The 18,491-nt window shown below is 56.9% G+C and overlaps 1 protein-coding gene across 8 annotated transcripts in view; it reads left to right on the forward strand.

Moving 5' to 3' along the window:
• The first annotated feature begins 2,122 nt into the window (after window positions 1–2,122).
• The window catches only part of LOC105473753 (D-2-hydroxyglutarate dehydrogenase), a 32,482-nt gene continuing 16,113 nt past the window's right edge, over window positions 2,123–18,491 (forward strand). Inside the window, exons 1-7 of one of the 8 annotated variants that reach the window (XM_011727713.3) lie at window positions 2,123–2,220; window positions 2,656–3,064; window positions 8,950–9,007; window positions 9,942–10,081; window positions 11,032–11,225; window positions 12,133–12,301; window positions 17,554–17,697. In XM_011727713.3, the coding sequence (XP_011726015.1) occupies window positions 2,749–3,064; window positions 8,950–9,007; window positions 9,942–10,081; window positions 11,032–11,225; window positions 12,133–12,301; window positions 17,554–17,697 (1,021 nt within the window). In that variant the 5' untranslated portion in view covers window positions 2,123–2,220; window positions 2,656–2,748. Of the gene's footprint in view, window positions 2,283–2,432; window positions 3,065–8,949; window positions 9,854–9,941; window positions 10,082–11,031; window positions 11,226–12,132; window positions 12,302–17,553; window positions 17,698–18,491 lie in introns of those variants that run through there. The other 7 variants (XM_024790377.2, XM_011727715.2, XM_011727716.3 and 4 more) reach the window with 7 other exon arrangements.

The raw sequence follows: 18,491 nt of genomic DNA on the forward strand, positions 1-18,491 counted from the left end.
GGGCTTTGCCAGGGGTCTGTGCCCTGGGAAGAAGAAAAATCAGTTGTTATTATTTTTTGAGACAGAGTTGTTTTTTTGTTTTGTTTTGAGACAGAGTCTCACTCTGTAGCCAGGGCTGGAGTGCAATGGTGTGATCTCAGCTCACTCTAACCTCTGCCTCCCAGGTTCAAGCCATTCTCTTGCCTCAGTCTCCCGAGTAGCTGGGATTACAGGCGCCCACCACCACGCCCGGCTAATTTTTTTATTGTTGGTAGAGACAGGGTTTCACCATTTTGGCCAGGTTGGTCTCAAACTCTCGATCTCAGGTGATCCACCTGCCTCAGCCTCCTAAAGTGCTGGGATTACGGGCGTAAGCCACCGTGCCTGGCCAGAAAAATCAGTTATTTTAGGGGGTGGTATGGGTGGTAATCTTTATGAGTTCTGAATCATTCCTAATCCCAGGGGTCCAAGATGCCACTGGCCTGCTAGTCAGAGGGAGGGCGTGTGGAGGTCAGGTGGTAAGGGGGTCCACAGGAGGGCGTGTGGAGGTCGGGTGGCAAGGGGGTCCACAGGAGGGCGTGTGGAGGTCGGGTGGCAAGGGGGTCCACAGGAGGGCGTGTGGAGGTCGGGTGGCAAGGGGGTCCACAGGAGGGCGTGTGGAGGTCGGGTGGCAAGGGGGTCCACAGGAGGGCGTGTGGAGGTCGGGTGGCAAGGGGGTCCACAGGAGGGCGTGTGGAGGTCGGGTGGTAAGGGGGTCCACAGGAGGGCGTGTGGAGGTCGGGTGGTAAGGGGGTCCACAGACCTCATCTGTGGTTCTTTCCAGTTCCTGAATGTGTAATTGAAACAGTCACACTTGACAATGGGAAACTCCCACACCGGCCTGCAGAGGAAGGGCCAGCCAGGTAGGAAGGGCCAGGTGGACGTCACCTTCCCAGGGTTGTAGTCCAAAGGCAAAATGCATTGCTGACTTGGAAGAGCCCTGCATGGGTGATTCACCTGGGAAGAAGGTGAGTGGCCCTTGGGGATGTGGTTAAGGAGGACGGGAATGACTCCATTCAACTGCTGCTCCAGAGCCTCATCACCAGGACAAATCCAGCTTGCCGGTTTTCTGTGTGACTACCAGGACCCATCTGCTGTCATGGGCGTAGCCTCCGCCTCCTGCACAGCTCCACAGTCTGGCCTCTGGACCGAGTGCGGGCTCCTGCTCTCTGCCCTCATCTGCTCAGAGATCTGCATCGTCTGCACCCTCTGGTTCTATGGAATTGGGTGAGCTGAAGTAACAAGTACTTTGGGAGGTCGAGGCGCGCGGATGGCTTGAGTCCAGGAGTTCGAGACCAGCCTGGGCAGCACATGAGGACCCCCCCCCCCACATCTCTACAAAAATACAATAACAAAAAATTAGCCGGGCGTGGTGGCACACGCCCGTAGTCCCAGCTACTTGGGTGGCCGAGGTGGGAGGACGGTTTGAGCTCGGGAGGCAGAGGTTGCAGTGAGCTGAGATCACCCCCGGAACTCCAGCCTGGGCAACAGAGCTAGACCCTGTCTCGAAAACCCACAAAACAAGTGCTGGCGATGCCTCAGGAAGGGGAGCCCAGGCCGGGAGGCTCCTCGGGACAGCAGGTACTGCGTCAGGAGGCCAGGAGCTCCCCAGGTGTGCGAAGGGTTTGAGGGCACGGAGGGCTGAACAGGCGGAAGCGGACACGGAGGCAAGAAAACACCTGCAGGAGGCAGCTGCCCCCTAAGCTAAGGCTGGGGGCCCAGGAGGGGTGGTCCGTGCAGGAGCTGGGGGAGGGAGGCCGCTGGCGAAAGGGGCGCCCCCTGGGCACGGCCTCGGAGGAGCGGGCCGGCCCCCAGGTCCCTCAGCCGAGCCCCCGTACCGGGCCTCGTTCTGGAGAACGCTCCGGCTGCTGCTTGGGCGTCTTGGGCTGCGCTCAGCCTAGTCCCTTCCCTACCTGAAGGGAGGCGCCCGACAGCCTGGACGCCGGAGGCCCTCCGGGAACGCAGGACGAGGGAGCGGCGATTGACCCTCCGAAGCCAGTCGGGGCGGGGCTTGGACGGCGGGGCGGGGCATGGAGGGCGGGAATGACGAGAGGGGCGGGACCTGTTAGGAGCGCGGGGCGGGGCTTCGATGGCAGGGCGGAGCCGTCAATGCGCAGGCGTGGCGTCGTCCCGCCCACTCCGGCCTAGCGGCTCTGGGCCTGCGGTGGGCGCTGAGGGTTGGAGCCCGGGACGTGGTCGCGGGTGCGTGCGCGCGGCCGCCCGGAGCGCTCGGCTGAGGTTCCCGGGCTGCGGTTCCACGGCGGGTGGGGGTCGCGGGGCGCGATCTCGGGCGCCTCCAGCCAATCTGTGCCTGTGAGCGGGGGTGGGGGCGGCACTGCAGCTCGTCACGTGACCGCGTGGAAGGCGCGCGCGTCCGCGGGGTCCCCTTGGGGGCGAGCGTGGCGGCTTGGGGTCCGGGGCAGGTCCCGGCGAGGCCGCCGCGAGCCTGCGTGTCGCTAAGTCCAGGCCGGCTGCGGGGCTTCGCGCGCTCGCGGGGTTGCGGGCCGGGCCGGGGGAGGGCCCGGGTGCTCGGAGCCTTCCCCTTGGCTGCCCTCCTGCCCCTCTCCCTGCTTCTGCAAGCGTTTTTCAAGTTGTACAATGTGCATAAAACGTGAAATTCCCCTTGGCCATTTCCAGGCGCGCAGCCAGCAGCTCCCGGCCCTTGCCCCCCGGGCCCTGAGTACCGGCCTCGCCCCGAAGGAGGAGCCCGAGGCCTCCGTCCCGGCGGCGATGCTGCCCCGTCAGCTGCTGGCGCGGCCCGCGTGGTTGTTCCGGTGTCCCCCGGGGCCGCGCGGGGCCTGTGCCCCGGGAGCCGCGGGTTCTTGGGGTCGGCCGGTTGGCCCCCTGGCCCGCAGGGGCTGCTGCTCCGCCCCCGGGACCCCGGAGGTGCCGCTGACCCGGGAGCGCTACCCCGTGCGGCGCTTGCCGTTCTCCACGGTGTCTGAGCAGGACCTGGCCGCCTTTGAGCGCATCGTGCCCGGCGGGGTCGTCACGGATCCGGAGGCGCTGCAGGCTCCCAACGTGGACTGGATACGGACGCTGCGAGGTGGGTGAGGCTTGGGAAGCTGCGGCGGGGCCTGCTCTCCTGCGCCTTCTGGTGGAGGCTTCAAATCGGGCTGAGAACGAGCTGGGTGGGGGTGCCAGCCCCTGGCTGCGCTGAGAGGGGCGTGTGCACCGCCACAGGCTGCTGGAGTAAAGGACCACGAACGAGTCGCTTAGAACAACCCAAGTTTTTATTTTTTTATTTTATTTTATTTTATTTTGAGACGGAGTCTTACTCTGTCGCCAGGCTGGAGTGCAGTGGCACGATGTCGGCTCACTGCAACCTCCGCCTCTCAGGTTCAAGTGATTCGTCTGCCTCAGCCTCCCTAGTAGCTGGAACTACAGGCGCCCGCCACCACGTCCCGCTAATTTTTGTATTTTTAGTAGAGACAGGGTTTCACCATATTGGCCAAGATGGTCTCAATCTCTTGACGTCGTGATCCGTCCACCTCTGCCTCCCAAATTGCTGGGATTACATGCGTGAGCCACTCCGACAACGCCCGGCCAGCAACTCAAGTTTGTCGGGCGCAGTGGCTCTGCCAGTATTCTCAGCTGCCCTGGAGGCTGAAGCCAGAAGTTCAAGACCAGCCTGGGCAACGTAGCAAGACTCCCCCACCGCCGCCTCTCCCCCATCGTCTCTAAAAATAAAAATAAATAAATAAATAAATAAAATCAGCCAGCCCAGGATTAAAAAAACAAACAGTAACAAAGTTACTCCAGCCCAGGAGTTCAAGTTTGCAGTGGAATGTGATCTCATCACTGCATTCCAGCCTGGGCAACACAGCAAGACTTCATCTCTAAAACAAAACAATTCCCCTCCCCACCAAACCCTACAAGTTTATTCTTTAAGCTCTGGAGGCCAAAAGTGTGAAATCAGGGTATCACAGGGCTGCGCTCCCTCCACTCCCTCCAAAGCCTCCAGAGAAGGCTCCTTCCTGCCTCTTCTAGCTCCTGGTGGCCCCAGATACCAAATTACTCCAGTCTCTGCCTCTGTTTTTCATACAGGTTTCTCTTCTCCGTGACACTTCTCCATCTGTCTTATAAAGACACTTCTCATTGGATTGAGGGCCCACCCTAATCGGGATGATCTCACCTCAGCACTGTCAACTTAATTACACCTGCAAAGACTGTTTTTCCTTTTTTTTCTTTTTTGAGATGAAGTCTCACTCTTGTTGCCCCGGCTGGAGTGCAGTGGTGCGATCTCGGCTCACGGCAACCTCCCTGTCCTGGGTTCAAGCAATTCTCCTGCTTCAGCCTCCCAAGTAACTGGGATTACAGGCGCCCGCCTCCACGCCTGGCTAATTTTTGTATTTTTAGTAGAGACGGGGTTTCACCATGTTGACCAGGCTGGTCTTGAACTCCTGACTTAAGGTGATCCACTCACCTTGGCCTCCCAAAGTGCTGGGATGACAGGCATGAGCCCCGGCGCTCAGCTGGACCATTTTTTCTTTTTCTTTTTTCTTTTTTGAGACGCAGTCTCGCTCTATCGCCCAGGCTGGAGTGCAGTGGCGCGATCTCGGCTTACTACAAGCTCTGCCTCTTGGGTTCACTCCATTCTCCTGCCTCAGTCTCCTGAGTAGCTGGGACTACAGGTGCCCGCCACCATGCCCGGCTAATTGTTTTTGTATTTTCAGTAGAGACGGGGTTTCACAGTGTTAGCCGGGATGGTCTCGATCTCTTGACTTCGTGATCTGCCTGCCTTGGCCTCCCAAAGTGCTGGGATTACAGGCATGAGCCACTGCGCCCAGCCCCGTTTTTTCAAATAAGGTCCCATTCACAGGTCCTGGGGCATTGGGAAGCGGACATATCTTTTTGGAACCCACTAGGTAAGATGAAGGGCTCCTGGCTGGCCACGCCTGCTCCTCTCCTCCCACTGCACTCCTGCCCACTGGCTTACAAGTCTGTGCATGAATGAGGAACTTCTCAGCCTCCGGGGCTGGCACTTCCTTTTGGTAACAGTGCCCAGTTTTCTCTTATTTTTATTTTATTTATTTTTTTGAGACTGAGTCTTGCCCTGTCAGGGTGGAGTGCAGTGGCACAATCTCCGCTTACTGCAACCTCCACCTCCTGGGGTCAAGTGATTTTTGTCTCAGTCTCCTGTGTAGCTGGGACTACAGGCCTCCGCCACCACAGCCAGCTAATTTTTGTATTTTTTTAGTAGAGATAGGGTTTCACCATGTTGGCCAGGCTGGTCTCGAACTCCTGACCTCAGGTGATCACACACCTCGGCCTCCCAAAGTGCTGGGATTACAGGCATGAGCCACCACACCTGACCCAGTTTTCTCTTATGAAATGATTGCAGGCTGGTGTGGCAACTCACACCTGTAACCCAGTTCTGTGGGAGATCACTTGAGCCCAGGAGTTCAAGACCAGCCTGGGCAACATGGTGAAACTCTATCTCTACAAATAATTAAAAATTAGCTGGGTGTGGTGGCGTGTGTCTGTGGTCCCAGCTGCTTGGGAGGCTGAGGTGGGAGGACAGCTTTAGCCTGGGAGGTTGAGGTTGCAGTAACTGTAACGGTACCACTGCTGTCTAACCTGGGTGATAGAAAAAAATGATTTCTGAGATAACATAACCTATGTGCTTACACAATTAAAAAAAATCAACATGGTGTTCTTGCTAAAATAGTAAAGTGAGGTAGAAGAGAATTGGTTGACTCTAATTTACAACAAAATGATATATTTAAACCTGTAGCACTGGCACCAGGTCCTGGGGCTCAACGTAGGGTGTGCTGATATTGGGAAGATCTGGAATTTTTTTTATCTTTTTGTTGTTGTTGTTTTGGCCCTTGTAGAAGATTGAAAGTATTAAGAATACTCAGAGTTTCCAGACCATGTAACCTGGGAGTGCAGTGTATGTTAAAACAGTTCAGAAAGTTAGCAAGTTGAACTGGGGTCTAGGCTCAGATAATGGAAGCAGCTCTTTCCCTGCAGAAAGGCTGGGAGTCACTGGAAATCGCTGGACCAATGGTCACTACGTAGGAGCTCTCTTGAGTGGAACGGCCCCCACCCTCACCCTGCTCCCTAAATAAGGATCCCTCTGGGGCGATCTCAAGCTGCAGCCTTGAGCGTCCACCATGGCCCAGGGCCTGAGTGTTGTCCCTGGAGCCAGGTGAGGATGGACGCCCACTCTGGGCTTGACTAAGTCAGGCCCCAGTCCTGGCTCAGCACTGCTGCCTGGGTGACCCTAGGCAGTTGACCCTCAGTGCCTGCCCTACAAAATGAGGCTTGGAGCTGCTGCCCTGAGAACACCATGTGGGTGAGTGGGGCAGGAACCTAGCGTGAGCCTTGAGCACAAGGCTTGGATTCCTGTGCTCCCAGCCTGCACAGAGGCCAGCACCCTGGGCTATGCTGCTGCTGCCCTAGTGGGCAAGGGGGCTCTCCCAGGGCTTGCAGGAGTGGGGTGGAAGCTATAACTGAGATTGAGGGGTGGCTACACTATTCCTCTCCCCTGCCTTGCCTGAGCCTGACTGGGCAAGAATTGGCTGTCCCCCTGGGACCCCTCTCTCCAGTCAGCACCCTTTTTGGATGTCCGTGGCCATGGACACCCTGTCTTGCTGCAGGGCCGCCCCTCAGTGTCTGTGTGCGCCTGTGGGAGGGCACCTTCCTCTGCATCCTGCTGCCCGGAGTTTGGTGAGGGTAAGGCTGAATTTCACTCATCTTTGAGTCCACAGGTTTGGTCCTGAATGTCTGCTCAGTAGGTGTTTACTGAGATGAGGCTTAGTTGTTGAATTTTAGATGAATTGCCCCTTAGTGTGGCTTGCTTTTGGAGAGAGAGCATGTCTAGACTTCTGAAAACTCATTAAGCATCATATTCAAAAATCTAGACCATGTGCTCCGGATGGATGCTGCAGACGTTTAGTGAGCATGCCTGCGCTGGCGGGAGGGTGGGGGTTTCGCGGTGTGAAAACAGGCTGGACCCTTGCGTCACCTCTGGCGGCTCTCCCCCCACGGCCCCCTCTCTCTCTGTGGGGCTCCCATCGTTAACACTGGACCACTGGGAGGGAGCCGTCCTTGTTATCCTTCCCGTTAGAAGGTAAACATCACAGGAGTGGGAAATTCTGTCCTTCTGTCCGCATTCTGTGTCTGGAATGCGGCCTGGCCTGCATTCTGGGGCGCACTCATGTATGTGTTGACAACCCTGTCACAGGTGCGTCCCAAGTGTGCCCAAGTCGAAAGCTTTGCCAGGAGTCCTGGGGCTCCCGAGCTGAGTTGGGGACAGGGATGCAGCGAGTGCAGGTGCCACAGTTCCCTCAGGTGCTGCGCTGAAGTGTCGGCCAAGGCCCAGGCGCCCAGCAGGCCCCTCTGCAAACATTGCTGGTTTGATGAAAGAGAGATTAAGTGGCTTTCCGATCAGAAAAGTAAGGTGGACACCACAGCCTGGTTCTCAGAGCTCCGTGAAGAGGTGACAGGCACCTGTGACTGCACCTGCCGTCTGTCTGCAGCCCCCATCACCTGGGAAAGTCATCTCAAGGAAACCCAAAGGCAGAAAGACGCCAGCTCACTTGGGGCAGCAGTGGTTAGCAAAGCCGGCCAACTAGCTTAGAGGGCTCCTATTGGTCACATCCAGGCACTCAGCAAATAAGGCAGCCGAGACTTACAGCCCAGTGAATAAAATGAGAAGCCGAGAGCCCTCATCACTGTGAATAAGCAGCTACGTAAACGTGTCAGTGGGAGCGAGGGGAAAGCCCTCCCTCATGGCAGAGTCAGCTAAGAGGCCAGGCGCAGCGACTCATGCTTGTAACCCCAGCCCTTAGGGAGGCTGAGGTGGGTGGATTGCTTGAGGCCATGAGTTCAAGAGCAGCCTGGGGAACATGGCAAAACCCTGTTTCTACTAAAAATATCAAAATTAGCTGAGCGTGGTGGCAGGCACCTGTAGTCCCAGCTACCTGGGAGGCTGAGGTGGGAGGATCACTTGAGGCCAGGAGGTTGAGGCTGCAGTGAGCTGTGATTGTACCACTGCATTCCAGCCTGGGTGACAGAGTGAGACCCTGTCTCAAAAGAAAGAAAAGGAAATGTAGATGGACGATTGGATTTAGGAAAAATCACTCGTTGGCAACCATCCTAGTAACTGATTCAGTCTAAGATAATCAAAGATGTTAATGGGTGAAGCTTGAGGAGCGACAGGATGTCCACAAGGTCTCAAGTGTCTGCGTGTGAGGTGCGCACACATCACGAAACGAAGTGTGGTGGCGTGGCAGGAGGGAAGCCTGCAGACAGCCTGTTACCATGGAACCGAACTGACCTCACCACAAGTGAGTGGGCAACCTCAGAGCCGCCAATGCCTGGCCTGTGGGACTCTCGTCCAAGGGCCCAGCCTCACCCACCTCTGCACACTGCCCAGTGCCCGGCCTGCCACCTCCCACGTGGGACCTAGTTTTGGTTTTTTTGAGACGGGGTCTTGCTCTGTCACCCAGGCTGGAGTGCAGTGTTGCGATCATAGCTCACTGCAGCCTCGACCTCCTGGGCTCAGGTGATTCTCTCTCCTCAGCTTCCCAAATAAGATCACTGTCTGGGGGCTGGGCATGGTGGCTCACGCCTGTAATCCCAGCACTTTGGGAGGCCACGGTGGGCAGATCATGAGGTCAGGAGTTCAAGACCAGCCTGGCCAATGTGGTGAAACCCCATCTCTACTAAAAATACAAAATTTAGCCAGGTGTGGTGGCGGGTGCCTGTAATCCCAGCTACTCGGGAGGCTGAGGCAGGAGAATTGCTTGAACCCGGGAGGGAGAGGTTGCAGTGAGCCAAGATCGTGCCACTGCACTTCAGCCTGGGCAACAGAGTGAGACTCCGTCTCCAAAAGAAAAAAGCTCGCTCTGGGGAGAGCGCCCACTTGCCTCATCTGCAGCTCCCCCAATGCTGTCTCACGGGGTTTCCTTCCTGTCACAGGCTCTAGCAAGGTGCTGCTGAGGCCACGGACCTCGGAGGAGGTGTCCCACATCCTCAGGTGAGGTGGTGGCGCCCGGCTCCCCCAAGCCCTTCTGTGTTGCCTGCCGGTCATTTCCTCGTGGAGCCTGTGGGCAGCTGGGGTGACGTGGTGCGAAGCCAGCCGATGACATCTTGGTTTGTGTGTCTCAGTGTTTGTTCTGTGGTTTTTAAGTGCTATCTCAATGCATCTATGGTGTGTAATCATTTCCCCCCATTTGGCAATGCCCCTGCACATTTCTTGGCACCATCTGTAACAGCAAAGATCCTCCCCCATGGACACGCTACAGGGTGGCACTCGTCTCCAGGTTTCCATGATTGTAGACAGTGCTTTAGATCATCCTCAGCAGGTACTTTGTGGCAATTTGCACTTACTCTGTTAAACTCCGTCCCTGGGGCTTGCCTCCAGGGTTTATTTAATGTACGTGGGCAGATTCCTCTCTCCAGGTCAGGGAGCTTTGGTTTCTCCAAGCCCTTACCCGTTGGGTGTGCTCAAGGCTTTGGGGCTTTGCAAAGGTGCAGACTGGTTGGGAGGGAGGTGTCCTTGGGCACACATCTGGGGGATGACGGGCCAAGGCTGGGGAGATGCAGGCAGAGGGTGGAAGGGGGTGGGGGCAGTGTGGTCGAGGAGCCCTGAGCTGGGCCCTCTGTGACCACAGTGTGAACGGGAAGGATGGGAGCGGGGCGTGTAGGACGTTCTGTCCTGTGCGGGAAGTCTTTTAGGACATAGAATCGGGGCCTCCACTTCCGTCACCCTGTGCACGGCTCCTGGATTGGCATCTGTCCTTCCTCAGAATCCCTCACATGCGTGGGCTGGGGAGGAACCGCCGCCGGGGCTGCAGGCAGAGCAGAGTAATCAGGATTTGGGGTCAGGCACTGGTCCTGTGGCGTGTCCTTGGGGATGGTAGCGTGGGGGTGGGGACAGAGCCCCGATATCCCTCCTGTCCTCATCCCAGGCACTGCCATGAGAGGAACCTGGCCGTGAACCCACAGGGGGGCAACACAGGCATGGTGGGTGGCAGCGTCCCCGTCTTTGACGAGATCATCCTCTCCACTGCCCGCATGAACAAGGTCCTCAGCTTCCATAGTGTGTCTGGTAAGCCTGTGCCGCCCTTCGGGGCCCAGGTGTCCCTCCTGGTGCTGGTGGAGTTCTTCCTTGCCAGTGTCTGCGACTCGCAGTGCTTGGGTGGGCGAATGAGTCAGGGACGGGGCTGGGGAAAGAACCAACGTCTGTAGCCTGGCCGCCCAGCCCCACCTCGCCTGGCCCCTCCAGACATGCCTGCTGTGGGGTCACTTTGATGACGTATGGTGAGGGCTGTCACTCCGGTCCCTTCTGGCTCCAGCCCGCTCTGGAGGTGTGTGCGGTGCAGAGTGGCAGGCAGAGGGGATCCTGTGCTCACATGGCACGGCAGACCCAGGGCGCCAGGGCGTGGCAGGCATGAGGGGATCCTGACCCAGGGCGCCAGGGCGTGGCAGGCGTGAGGGGATCCTGACCCAGGGTGCCAGGGCGTGGCAGGTGTGAGGGGATCCTGTGGTCACGTGGCGTGGCAGACCCAGGGTGCCAGGGTCTTGCTCTGGAGCTGGGCCTCTCCCCACAAGGCCGGGCTCCAGGCCCCGGTCACTCTCTGGTCAGGCACCTGCACTGTAGGGTGTTGAGCAGCATCCCTCTGCCTACGAGGTGCCCATGGCACCTCCAACCCAGAATGTCTCCAGACACTGTCCCACGTGCCCAGGGCCAGGGTCAGCCCCAGCTGAGAATCTTCCCCCTTCTGCTCCTTTCCAGGAGCATGTGTGTGGGTGGGAAGTTTTTCCCTCTCTTTTCATGTTACCCATTTTTCTTTTGTGTCACTGTAATCATAAAGGTCCTGTTAGGCCCGGATGTTTTCAGCCTTGGGCCAGCGATGTGGGGGCGCCTCTTCTCCTCGGCCCTGGCGCTGAGGCTGATGTTCCTTCTGGGTGGGCTGCCTGTGCGGGATGGGGGTGGGCCCCACCAGCCCCGGGCCCACTGGAAGCCGAGTGCTGTGGCAGCCTGGTCGCTCTCTGCAGGAATTCTGGTTTGCCAGGCGGGCTGCGTCCTGGAGGAGCTGAGCCACTACGTGGAGGAACGGGACTTTATCATGCCACTGGACTTAGGAGCCAAGGGCAGCTGCCACATCGGGGGAAACGTGGCAACCAACGCCGGGGGCCTGCGGTTTCTTCGATACGGCTCACTGCATGGGACTGTCCTGGGCCTGGAAGTGGTGAGCTGGGGCGGCCGCTTGGCGCAGAGGTGGCCATGGGGCGTCCTCTTGCGGCTCTCGTGGGCCCATGTGGTAGTGCAGGTGCATGGGGCCCCTCGGGGTGGGAGGTCTTGGTTCCTGGCCCTGGGCCCCTCAGGGATGTGCGGGCTGCATACACCCCCATCCTGAGGGAGGCCTGGCCCTGCCCTGCCCTCCCATGAGAGGGTGATTTTGTGTCCACTGCCTCGGGGCCACATGGAGAGGATGCAGTTACAGGGGCCGCCGCCCTGGCAGTGGTGGGCTTCCGGGAGCCGGGTGTGAAGGAAGGCTCATCCAGGGTCAGCTTCGTGACCTTGTGTCGACCGCTGTTCCTCCAGGGCCCCTCCGTTTCCCTGCACCCTCACCAGCCGAGTGTCACGGGCAGAGCTCTCTGTCCTGTTTACCCACGTGGACGAAGCAAACACAAAACCATGCTTTGCTGCCATCCAGTAAATTATGACGCTCCAGTAGCTTTTATTCTGGCCAGCCACTGATTATCTTTATTATAAATTACTTTCTTGCACTCACGAGCTGTAGAAGCCTCCGACTCCCAATACCAGCACACAGGACACGGAGAGGCCCGCAGCTCGGGAGCTTTGCTGCCTTATGGCTGGTGGGTCCGGAGGTGGCTGGGTCCTGGGCTTGGCTCTTTTCTGTGTTCTCAATGCCCTACTCCCGGGGAGCCTCCCCACTGCCCCCAACCCTGGGCGTGCCCCCTGGGTAGTGAGCTGCTGTGTGTGGGGGGTGTCACTCGTATGGGAGGAAAGTCCATCCGTCAGCCTCTTGGCATGACCGCAGGCTGTTGCAGCAGTGTCACCTGGCCCTGGAGGCGACCGACGCGGTGTCAGGAGGCTGGCAGGTGGGTGAACGCGCCTCTCTTCGCCCCCAGGTGTTGGCCGACGGCACCATCCTGGACTGCCTGACCTCCCTGAGGAAGGACAACACGGGCTATGACCTGAAGCAGCTGTTCATCGGGTCGGAGGGCACTTTGGGGGTCATCACTGCGGTGTCCATCCTGTGTCCACCCAAGCCCAGGGCTGTGAACGTGGCTTTCCTCGGTGGGCTTCCTCGATTTGTGCCTTGAGACGGGGAGTTGGGCTCGAGCGTCTGCTCTGACAGTGCTGGTGTGAGGAAGGGGATGGAGGGACCCCCCCAGGACTGTCGGTTCCCGTATCTCCTGACATCTCTGCTTCCAATCAAATCCAGGACCTGGCTTTCCTGGTGGTCGTGGGTAAAGGTCTGGAGTGAGGCCTGTCTCTGTCTCTGGTCAGAGGACACTTCATTTCATAGCAAAACTGAGGCTTGTGTTGCCTCCTTCACCCCATTGTGTTAGTTAAGTAGCTTGTGGTGTAAGATTGAGGGACGTGCTGTCATTTGGCATCAGTTCGGGACACCACTCTTAGTTACCGTGGGGATAAAGAATTCCCTCCTGTAATGGGGGTCTTCCCTAGTCAGCCCAGACTGGGGGTCTCAGCAGACCTGCCTGCTGCCGTGTCTCCACAGGCCTGCTTTCCTCACGGCCGCTTCTTTGGTTCTCCCGGGACGTGCCTTTGTCTCCTTTCTTGCTTCGTTTGAATCGGGCGGGTTTATCCAGCATCTCCTCAGGGGCTCAGAAGTCGCACAGCCCAGCAGTCTTCGCGTGAGTGGTGGCGGGTCTAGCTCACCGACTCCCAGTTCAGTGTCTTGAGCTGCCAGAAGATTGGGCAGCCCTGGAGGCTGCTGAGACTCCGCTTGTTCCCTCAGCACTTACATCTTGCGATGTGTGTTCCGTATTTAAACAATCTCACCAGGATAGTTATTTTATGGCACTGTCTCTGCCTTCCACTCTCTTGCGTCAGATCTTCCGTTTGGGAGTATGTTGCAAACACATCCTCGTTCGTTTCCTGAGGTAAAGGTCTCCTGGTGACCACTTCCTCCCTTCTGGTGTGTCTGAAAATACCTTTATTTCACCCTCATTCTTGAAGGCTCTTCTCCGCAGGCACACGGCTGCCGGCTGTCGTTTGTTTTCTTTCATCTCGGCTGCCGGCTGTCGTTTGTTTTCTTTCATCTCGACTGCCGGCTGTCGTTTGTTTTCTTTCATCTCGGTGGAAATGCCGCCCCCTGTCCTCTGGCCTCCTTGCTGTTGGGTACTTCGCTGTCTGTAGGCGCTGCTGTGAGGGGATTCTGCCTCTCTCCCGGCCCCCTGTGGGCCACTTTAAACATCACTCTTTTTGATCTTCTAAAGTTTTCAGTGTGTGGTGTTAGTTCTTTTTCATCTCTTTGGAATTACTGAATTTCTTAAACCTGTGACTTGGCATCTTTTACCAGTTCTAGAAATTCTTAGCTGTTATTGCTTCAGATATTGCCTGTGTTTTCCTCTCCTTTTGGGAATGTGATTCAGGATAGAACGTCTCGTCCGTCTTCTGTGTCTCTTAATCTCCCCTCCGTATTGTCATCATCGTCTCTCTCTGTGCTGCATTCTGCATGATTTCTTCTCATCTGTCTTCCAGTTCACGAACGCCCCCTTCTGCTGTGTTTTATATGCTGCCGAACCCCTCCATGGATGGTTCGCTCTGTCCATTGAGTTTTACATTTTGATTATGAAAGTTTTTTATTTCTAGAAGTTTTATTATTTTTTTCAAATCTACAATGTTACTTTTTATACTTTTTTATTCTGGGTATTCTCAAGCTCACCATTTGTGTCTTTAAACATAGTTTGTCGTCTATAATCCCAGCACTTTGGGAGGCCGAGGTGGGTGGGTCACTTGAGGTCAGGAGTTTGAGACCAGCCTGGCCAACATGATGAAACCCCATTTCTACTAAAAGTACAAAAATTAGGCTGGGCGCAGTGGCTCACACCTATAATCCCAGGACTTTGGGAGGCTGAGGCAGCCAGATCACGAGGTCAGAAGTTCGAGACCAGCCTGATCAACAGGGTGAAACGCTGTCTCTATTAAAAATGCAAAAATTAGCAGGGCATGGTGATGGATGCCTGTAATCCCAGCTATTTGGGAGGCTGAGGCAGGAGAATCGCTTGAAACCGGAAGGCAGAGGTTGCAGTGGGCTGAGATTGCGCCATTGCACTCCAGCCTGGGTGACAGAGCGAGACTCTGTCTCAAAAAAAAAAAAAACTTTGAATAATTTTTTATGATGTTTTATAATCAGGCAATTCCATTTTTTCAAGTCTGTAGTCAGTCTGTAAACGTTTTTTTACAGACAAGGTCTCACTCTGTTGCCCAAGCTGGAGTGCAGTGGTGTGATCATAGCCCCTGGGCTCAAGCCATCCTCTTGAGTAGCTGGGATTACAGGTGCACACCACCATGCCTAGGTAATTTTTTAAAAATTGTGTGTAGAAACAGGGTCTCATTATGTTGCCTAGGCTGCTCTTGAACTCCTGGGCTCAAACGATCCTCCCACCGTGGCCTCCTAAAGTGTGGGGGTTATAGGTGTGAGCCTGAGCCACTGCACCAGCCTGTGTGGTCTGTCTTAGCGTCTGTTGTTCCTGCTGGTTCACCCTGCTGGCTCCTTAGTTTCTCTGTGCTTGGCTGGCTGTGGCAGTGTTCAGCTCGTTACGTCTGAAGAATTATTTGTAGGGGTTCCTGCTGGCTGTGGCAGCGTTCAGCTCGTTACGTTTGAAGAATTATTTGTAGGGGTTCCTAGATGCCAAAGACAAAGCACCTTCCTCCAGAGAGGGTTTGTTTCTGCTTTTGCTAGGGGGCTTTGGGTCTGTGCAGCCTGGGAGTGACCAAGTTCATAGGATGAAATTCTGTGAACCTCCCAGGCAGCAAGTCAGTGTAGGGCTGTGTAGGGCTGATCGAGGGTCATGATTTATCAGGAAAGTTTTTTTTTTTTTTTTTTAATATTACCCTTTTGCATATTTTTGAGAGACAAGGTCTCACTCTGTCACCCAGGCTGCAGTGCAGTGGTGCAGTCGTGGCTCGCTACAGCCTTGACCTCCTGTGCTGAAGGGATCCTCCTGGCTCAGCCTCCCAAGTAGCTGGGACCAGGTGTGTACCACCATGCCTGGCTAATTTTTAAATTGTTTTGTAGAGACAGGGTCTCACCGTGATGCCCAGGCTGGTCTTGAACTCCTGAGCTCAAACAATTCTCCTGCCTTGGCCTCCCAAAATGCTGGGGCCACAGGCATGAGCGCCTGCGCCGAGCTCCATTCTGCATTTTTCTCATTCTGTTCAACCACTTCCCCTGCAGTCTTCAGGGCAAGTTGGTTGGGACAGGCTTGCTTCTGGCCCTGACTCCTAAGATGTGGCCCTGTGGGGGTCTCCTGGACTCCTCACTCTGGGTGGGCTGGGAAGCTTGAGGCCAAACCTGCTGGCGGGGCAAGGGCTGTCAGCCAAGAGCGGCACTGGGCTTGGTGCTGCTCAGCCCCCAGGTCAGGCTCTTCCCTTGCCCTTGACGCTCTTCAGTGTGGTTTTTTTTTCTGGGACAGAGTCTCACTCTTGTCGCCCAGGCTGGAGTGCAGTGGCGCAATCTCGACTCACTGAAACCTCCACCTCCTGGTTCAAGCAGTTCTCCTGCCTCAGCCTCCCAAGTAGCTGGGATGACAGGCGCCCGCCACCACGTCCAGCTAATTTTTGTATTTTCAGTAGAGACAGGGTTTCACCATGTTGGCCAGGCTGGTCTCCAGCTCCTGACCTCAGGTGATCTGCCCGCCTCGGCCTCCCAGAGTGTGGGATTACAGGCCTGAGCCACCGTGCCCGGCCTCTTCAGCATTTTTCTTCGGTATTTTTTGGCCCAGCGTTTGTGGTGTTTTCACTGGGCGCTGGGTCACGTGGCCTAGCCCATCGCTGCTGGGTGGAGGCCCCTTCTCCTGGATCTGCCCTAATCGGGACTTGCCCGCTTCACTGGTGCCCCTCCCACCAAGGCTGCCACTCACTGTCCTCCCACCACCAACCCAGCCATCAGTTCTCATTGCCCCTCTCGCCCATTGCCTCTGGCACGAGCCTGGCCTGTGATGCTGCCCCCACACCCCCTTCTTGCCCACCCTCCACCTTCAGCCCCTGGTGGGGCTCCTCACCCCTGACCCCGGAACGGCTGGGGCAGCCCTGACTGCTTCTGCCAGACTCTCTCTGGGTGGCAGTGCTGTCTGGATCAGCGGGTCCTCTTCATCCACGTTTTCTGTTTTCTGCTCTCTGCTCTGATCCCACTCCGACTGCAGTCACTTGTGTGCCGCCTGCCTGTGGTCCTGGGAGCCCGAGGCCAGCCCAGCTGCCGCATCTGCTCTTCCTGCCTCCAGGTCTCACAGAGTCACTCGCCTCTTCGTGCCGCGCCCACATCTAAACCGTGTAGAACAGGCCCCTGTGAGGATGGCCCTGGGGTCCCGCGTGCTTGTGGGCTCAGTCCGGCTCTCCAGGGCCCCGGTCAGCCCTGGCTCCTGCCCTCCTGCAGCTGGGGCGACTTCCCACGTGGCACTCTTGTTCCACTTCCTGGGGCTTCCCACCCACTCTGAGCAAGATGCCAAGTCCCCACAGCCAGACCCTCCAACACCACCGACACCTGCAGCCACCGCCAGACCCTCCAACACCACCGACACCTGCAGCCACCGCCAGACCCTCCAACACCACCGACACCTCCCACACCTGGCCCTCTGTGTGTCTGCAGCCACACCCCATCATGGCGCTTGGGTCACAGGCCTCGAGGTGTTCCTGTGTCACCCAGTGCAGGTGTCTGCCTCCAGCCTCTGCACTTGTGAGACCTTCTCTCTGGAAAATTCTTCTCTGATATCCACGTGCCTTCACATTGCTTCCCCATCTCTCCCTGAAAGATGGGCAGGGCCCCCCTCCTGCTGCAGCATCTCTGGGGCTGTCCACCTGTGGACACCCACTCAGTTCCTTTCCATCTTTATCCTTGAGGGTCGGCTTCCCCAGGGCAGGGGCCTTGCTGGTAGCCCCCCAACTCTGGAGCACCGCAGGGGGCTCAGCGTGTCCGGTAAACGCCTGCTGGATGAGGTCCTGAGTGCAGGGAAGACCTGAGTGCTGACTGTGTTAAGAGAAATGCAGCCGTTCCCAAAGGCTGCCTGTTGCTGGCCCTGTGTTTGCAGAGTTCCCAAGATATACCCCCTCTGAGTCCCACTGCTGCTGTCTCAGGTGCTGTGTGGTTCTTCGGCGCCTTCCCCTCCGGATGCTGGTGGTGACACCAGGCGTGTACCTGCCGGGCGAACCCTGGGCTGTTTCTTGCAGTGCCAGCCCTTGCACTCCTCGCAGCTGCCCAGCTCACCCCACATGAGTCGGGCTGATGTTGCTGCTTTGAAGGGGGACTTGGGTGGTCTGGGCTTGGCTCTGTGCAGTGCTTGACGTGCTGTGACCCGTTTCAGGCTGTCCAGGCTTTGCTGAGGTTCTGCAGACCTTCAGCACCTGCAAGGGGATGCTGGGCGAGATCCTGTCTGCATTCGAGTTCATGGATGCTGTGTGCATGCAACTGGTCGGGCGTTATCTCCACCTGGCCAGCCCGGTACAAGGTACTGACCCCCATGCAGGGCAGCTGGTCCTGCAGCTCCTTCTGCACCTCTGGACACATGGGACGGCTCAGAGGCCCTGGGGGGGTGGAGGGTCCCCGGGCGGAGCGTGGAGTGGCTGTTGGGCTCATGTGTAAGAAAGCTGCTCTTAAAATATTTAGGATTTAGGACAAAGAATAGGGTGCCCTGGTCCTGTGTAAGGTTTGTAGTTACACAGATTTCCTGATCATCTGCAAGAAGGACAGGAAGGAACTAAGTGGCTATTTTTGGTGAGTGGGGAGACTTTCTTTCCATTTCTACTTTTCTTTTTTTTCCCACATTGCTTTCTGTAAGCATGTTTTACTTTTATGCTGGGAAAAAAGCCAGTAATTTTGTCTGTGGAGGGATGGAGTTTCTCACTGTGGCCCAGGCTGGAGGGCAGTGTCACGGTCTCGGCTCACTGCAGCCTCCACCTCCCGGGTGGAGTTTCTCACTGTGGCCCAGGCTGGAGGGCAACGTCATGGTCTCGGCTCACTGCAGCCTCCACCTCCTGGGTTCAAACGTTTCTCCTGCCTTAGCCTCCTGAGTAGCTGGGATTACAGGCACCTGCCACCACACTTGGCTAATTTAGACGGGGTTTTGCCATGTTGACCAGGCTGGTCTCGAACTCGTGATCTCAGGTGATCCACCCACCTCAGCCTCCCAAAGTGCTGGGATTACAGGTATGAACCACCGTGCCTGGCCAAAGACAACTTTTTAAACCTCCTGAAAGTCAGCTCAAGCGGACAGCTGTGTGCTCCGCAGGCTGCCTGGGTCCT

This window comes from Macaca nemestrina, chromosome 11 (assembly GCF_043159975.1).
Source record: "Macaca nemestrina isolate mMacNem1 chromosome 11, mMacNem.hap1, whole genome shotgun sequence".
Taxonomy (NCBI): Eukaryota; Metazoa; Chordata; class Mammalia; order Primates; family Cercopithecidae; genus Macaca; species Macaca nemestrina.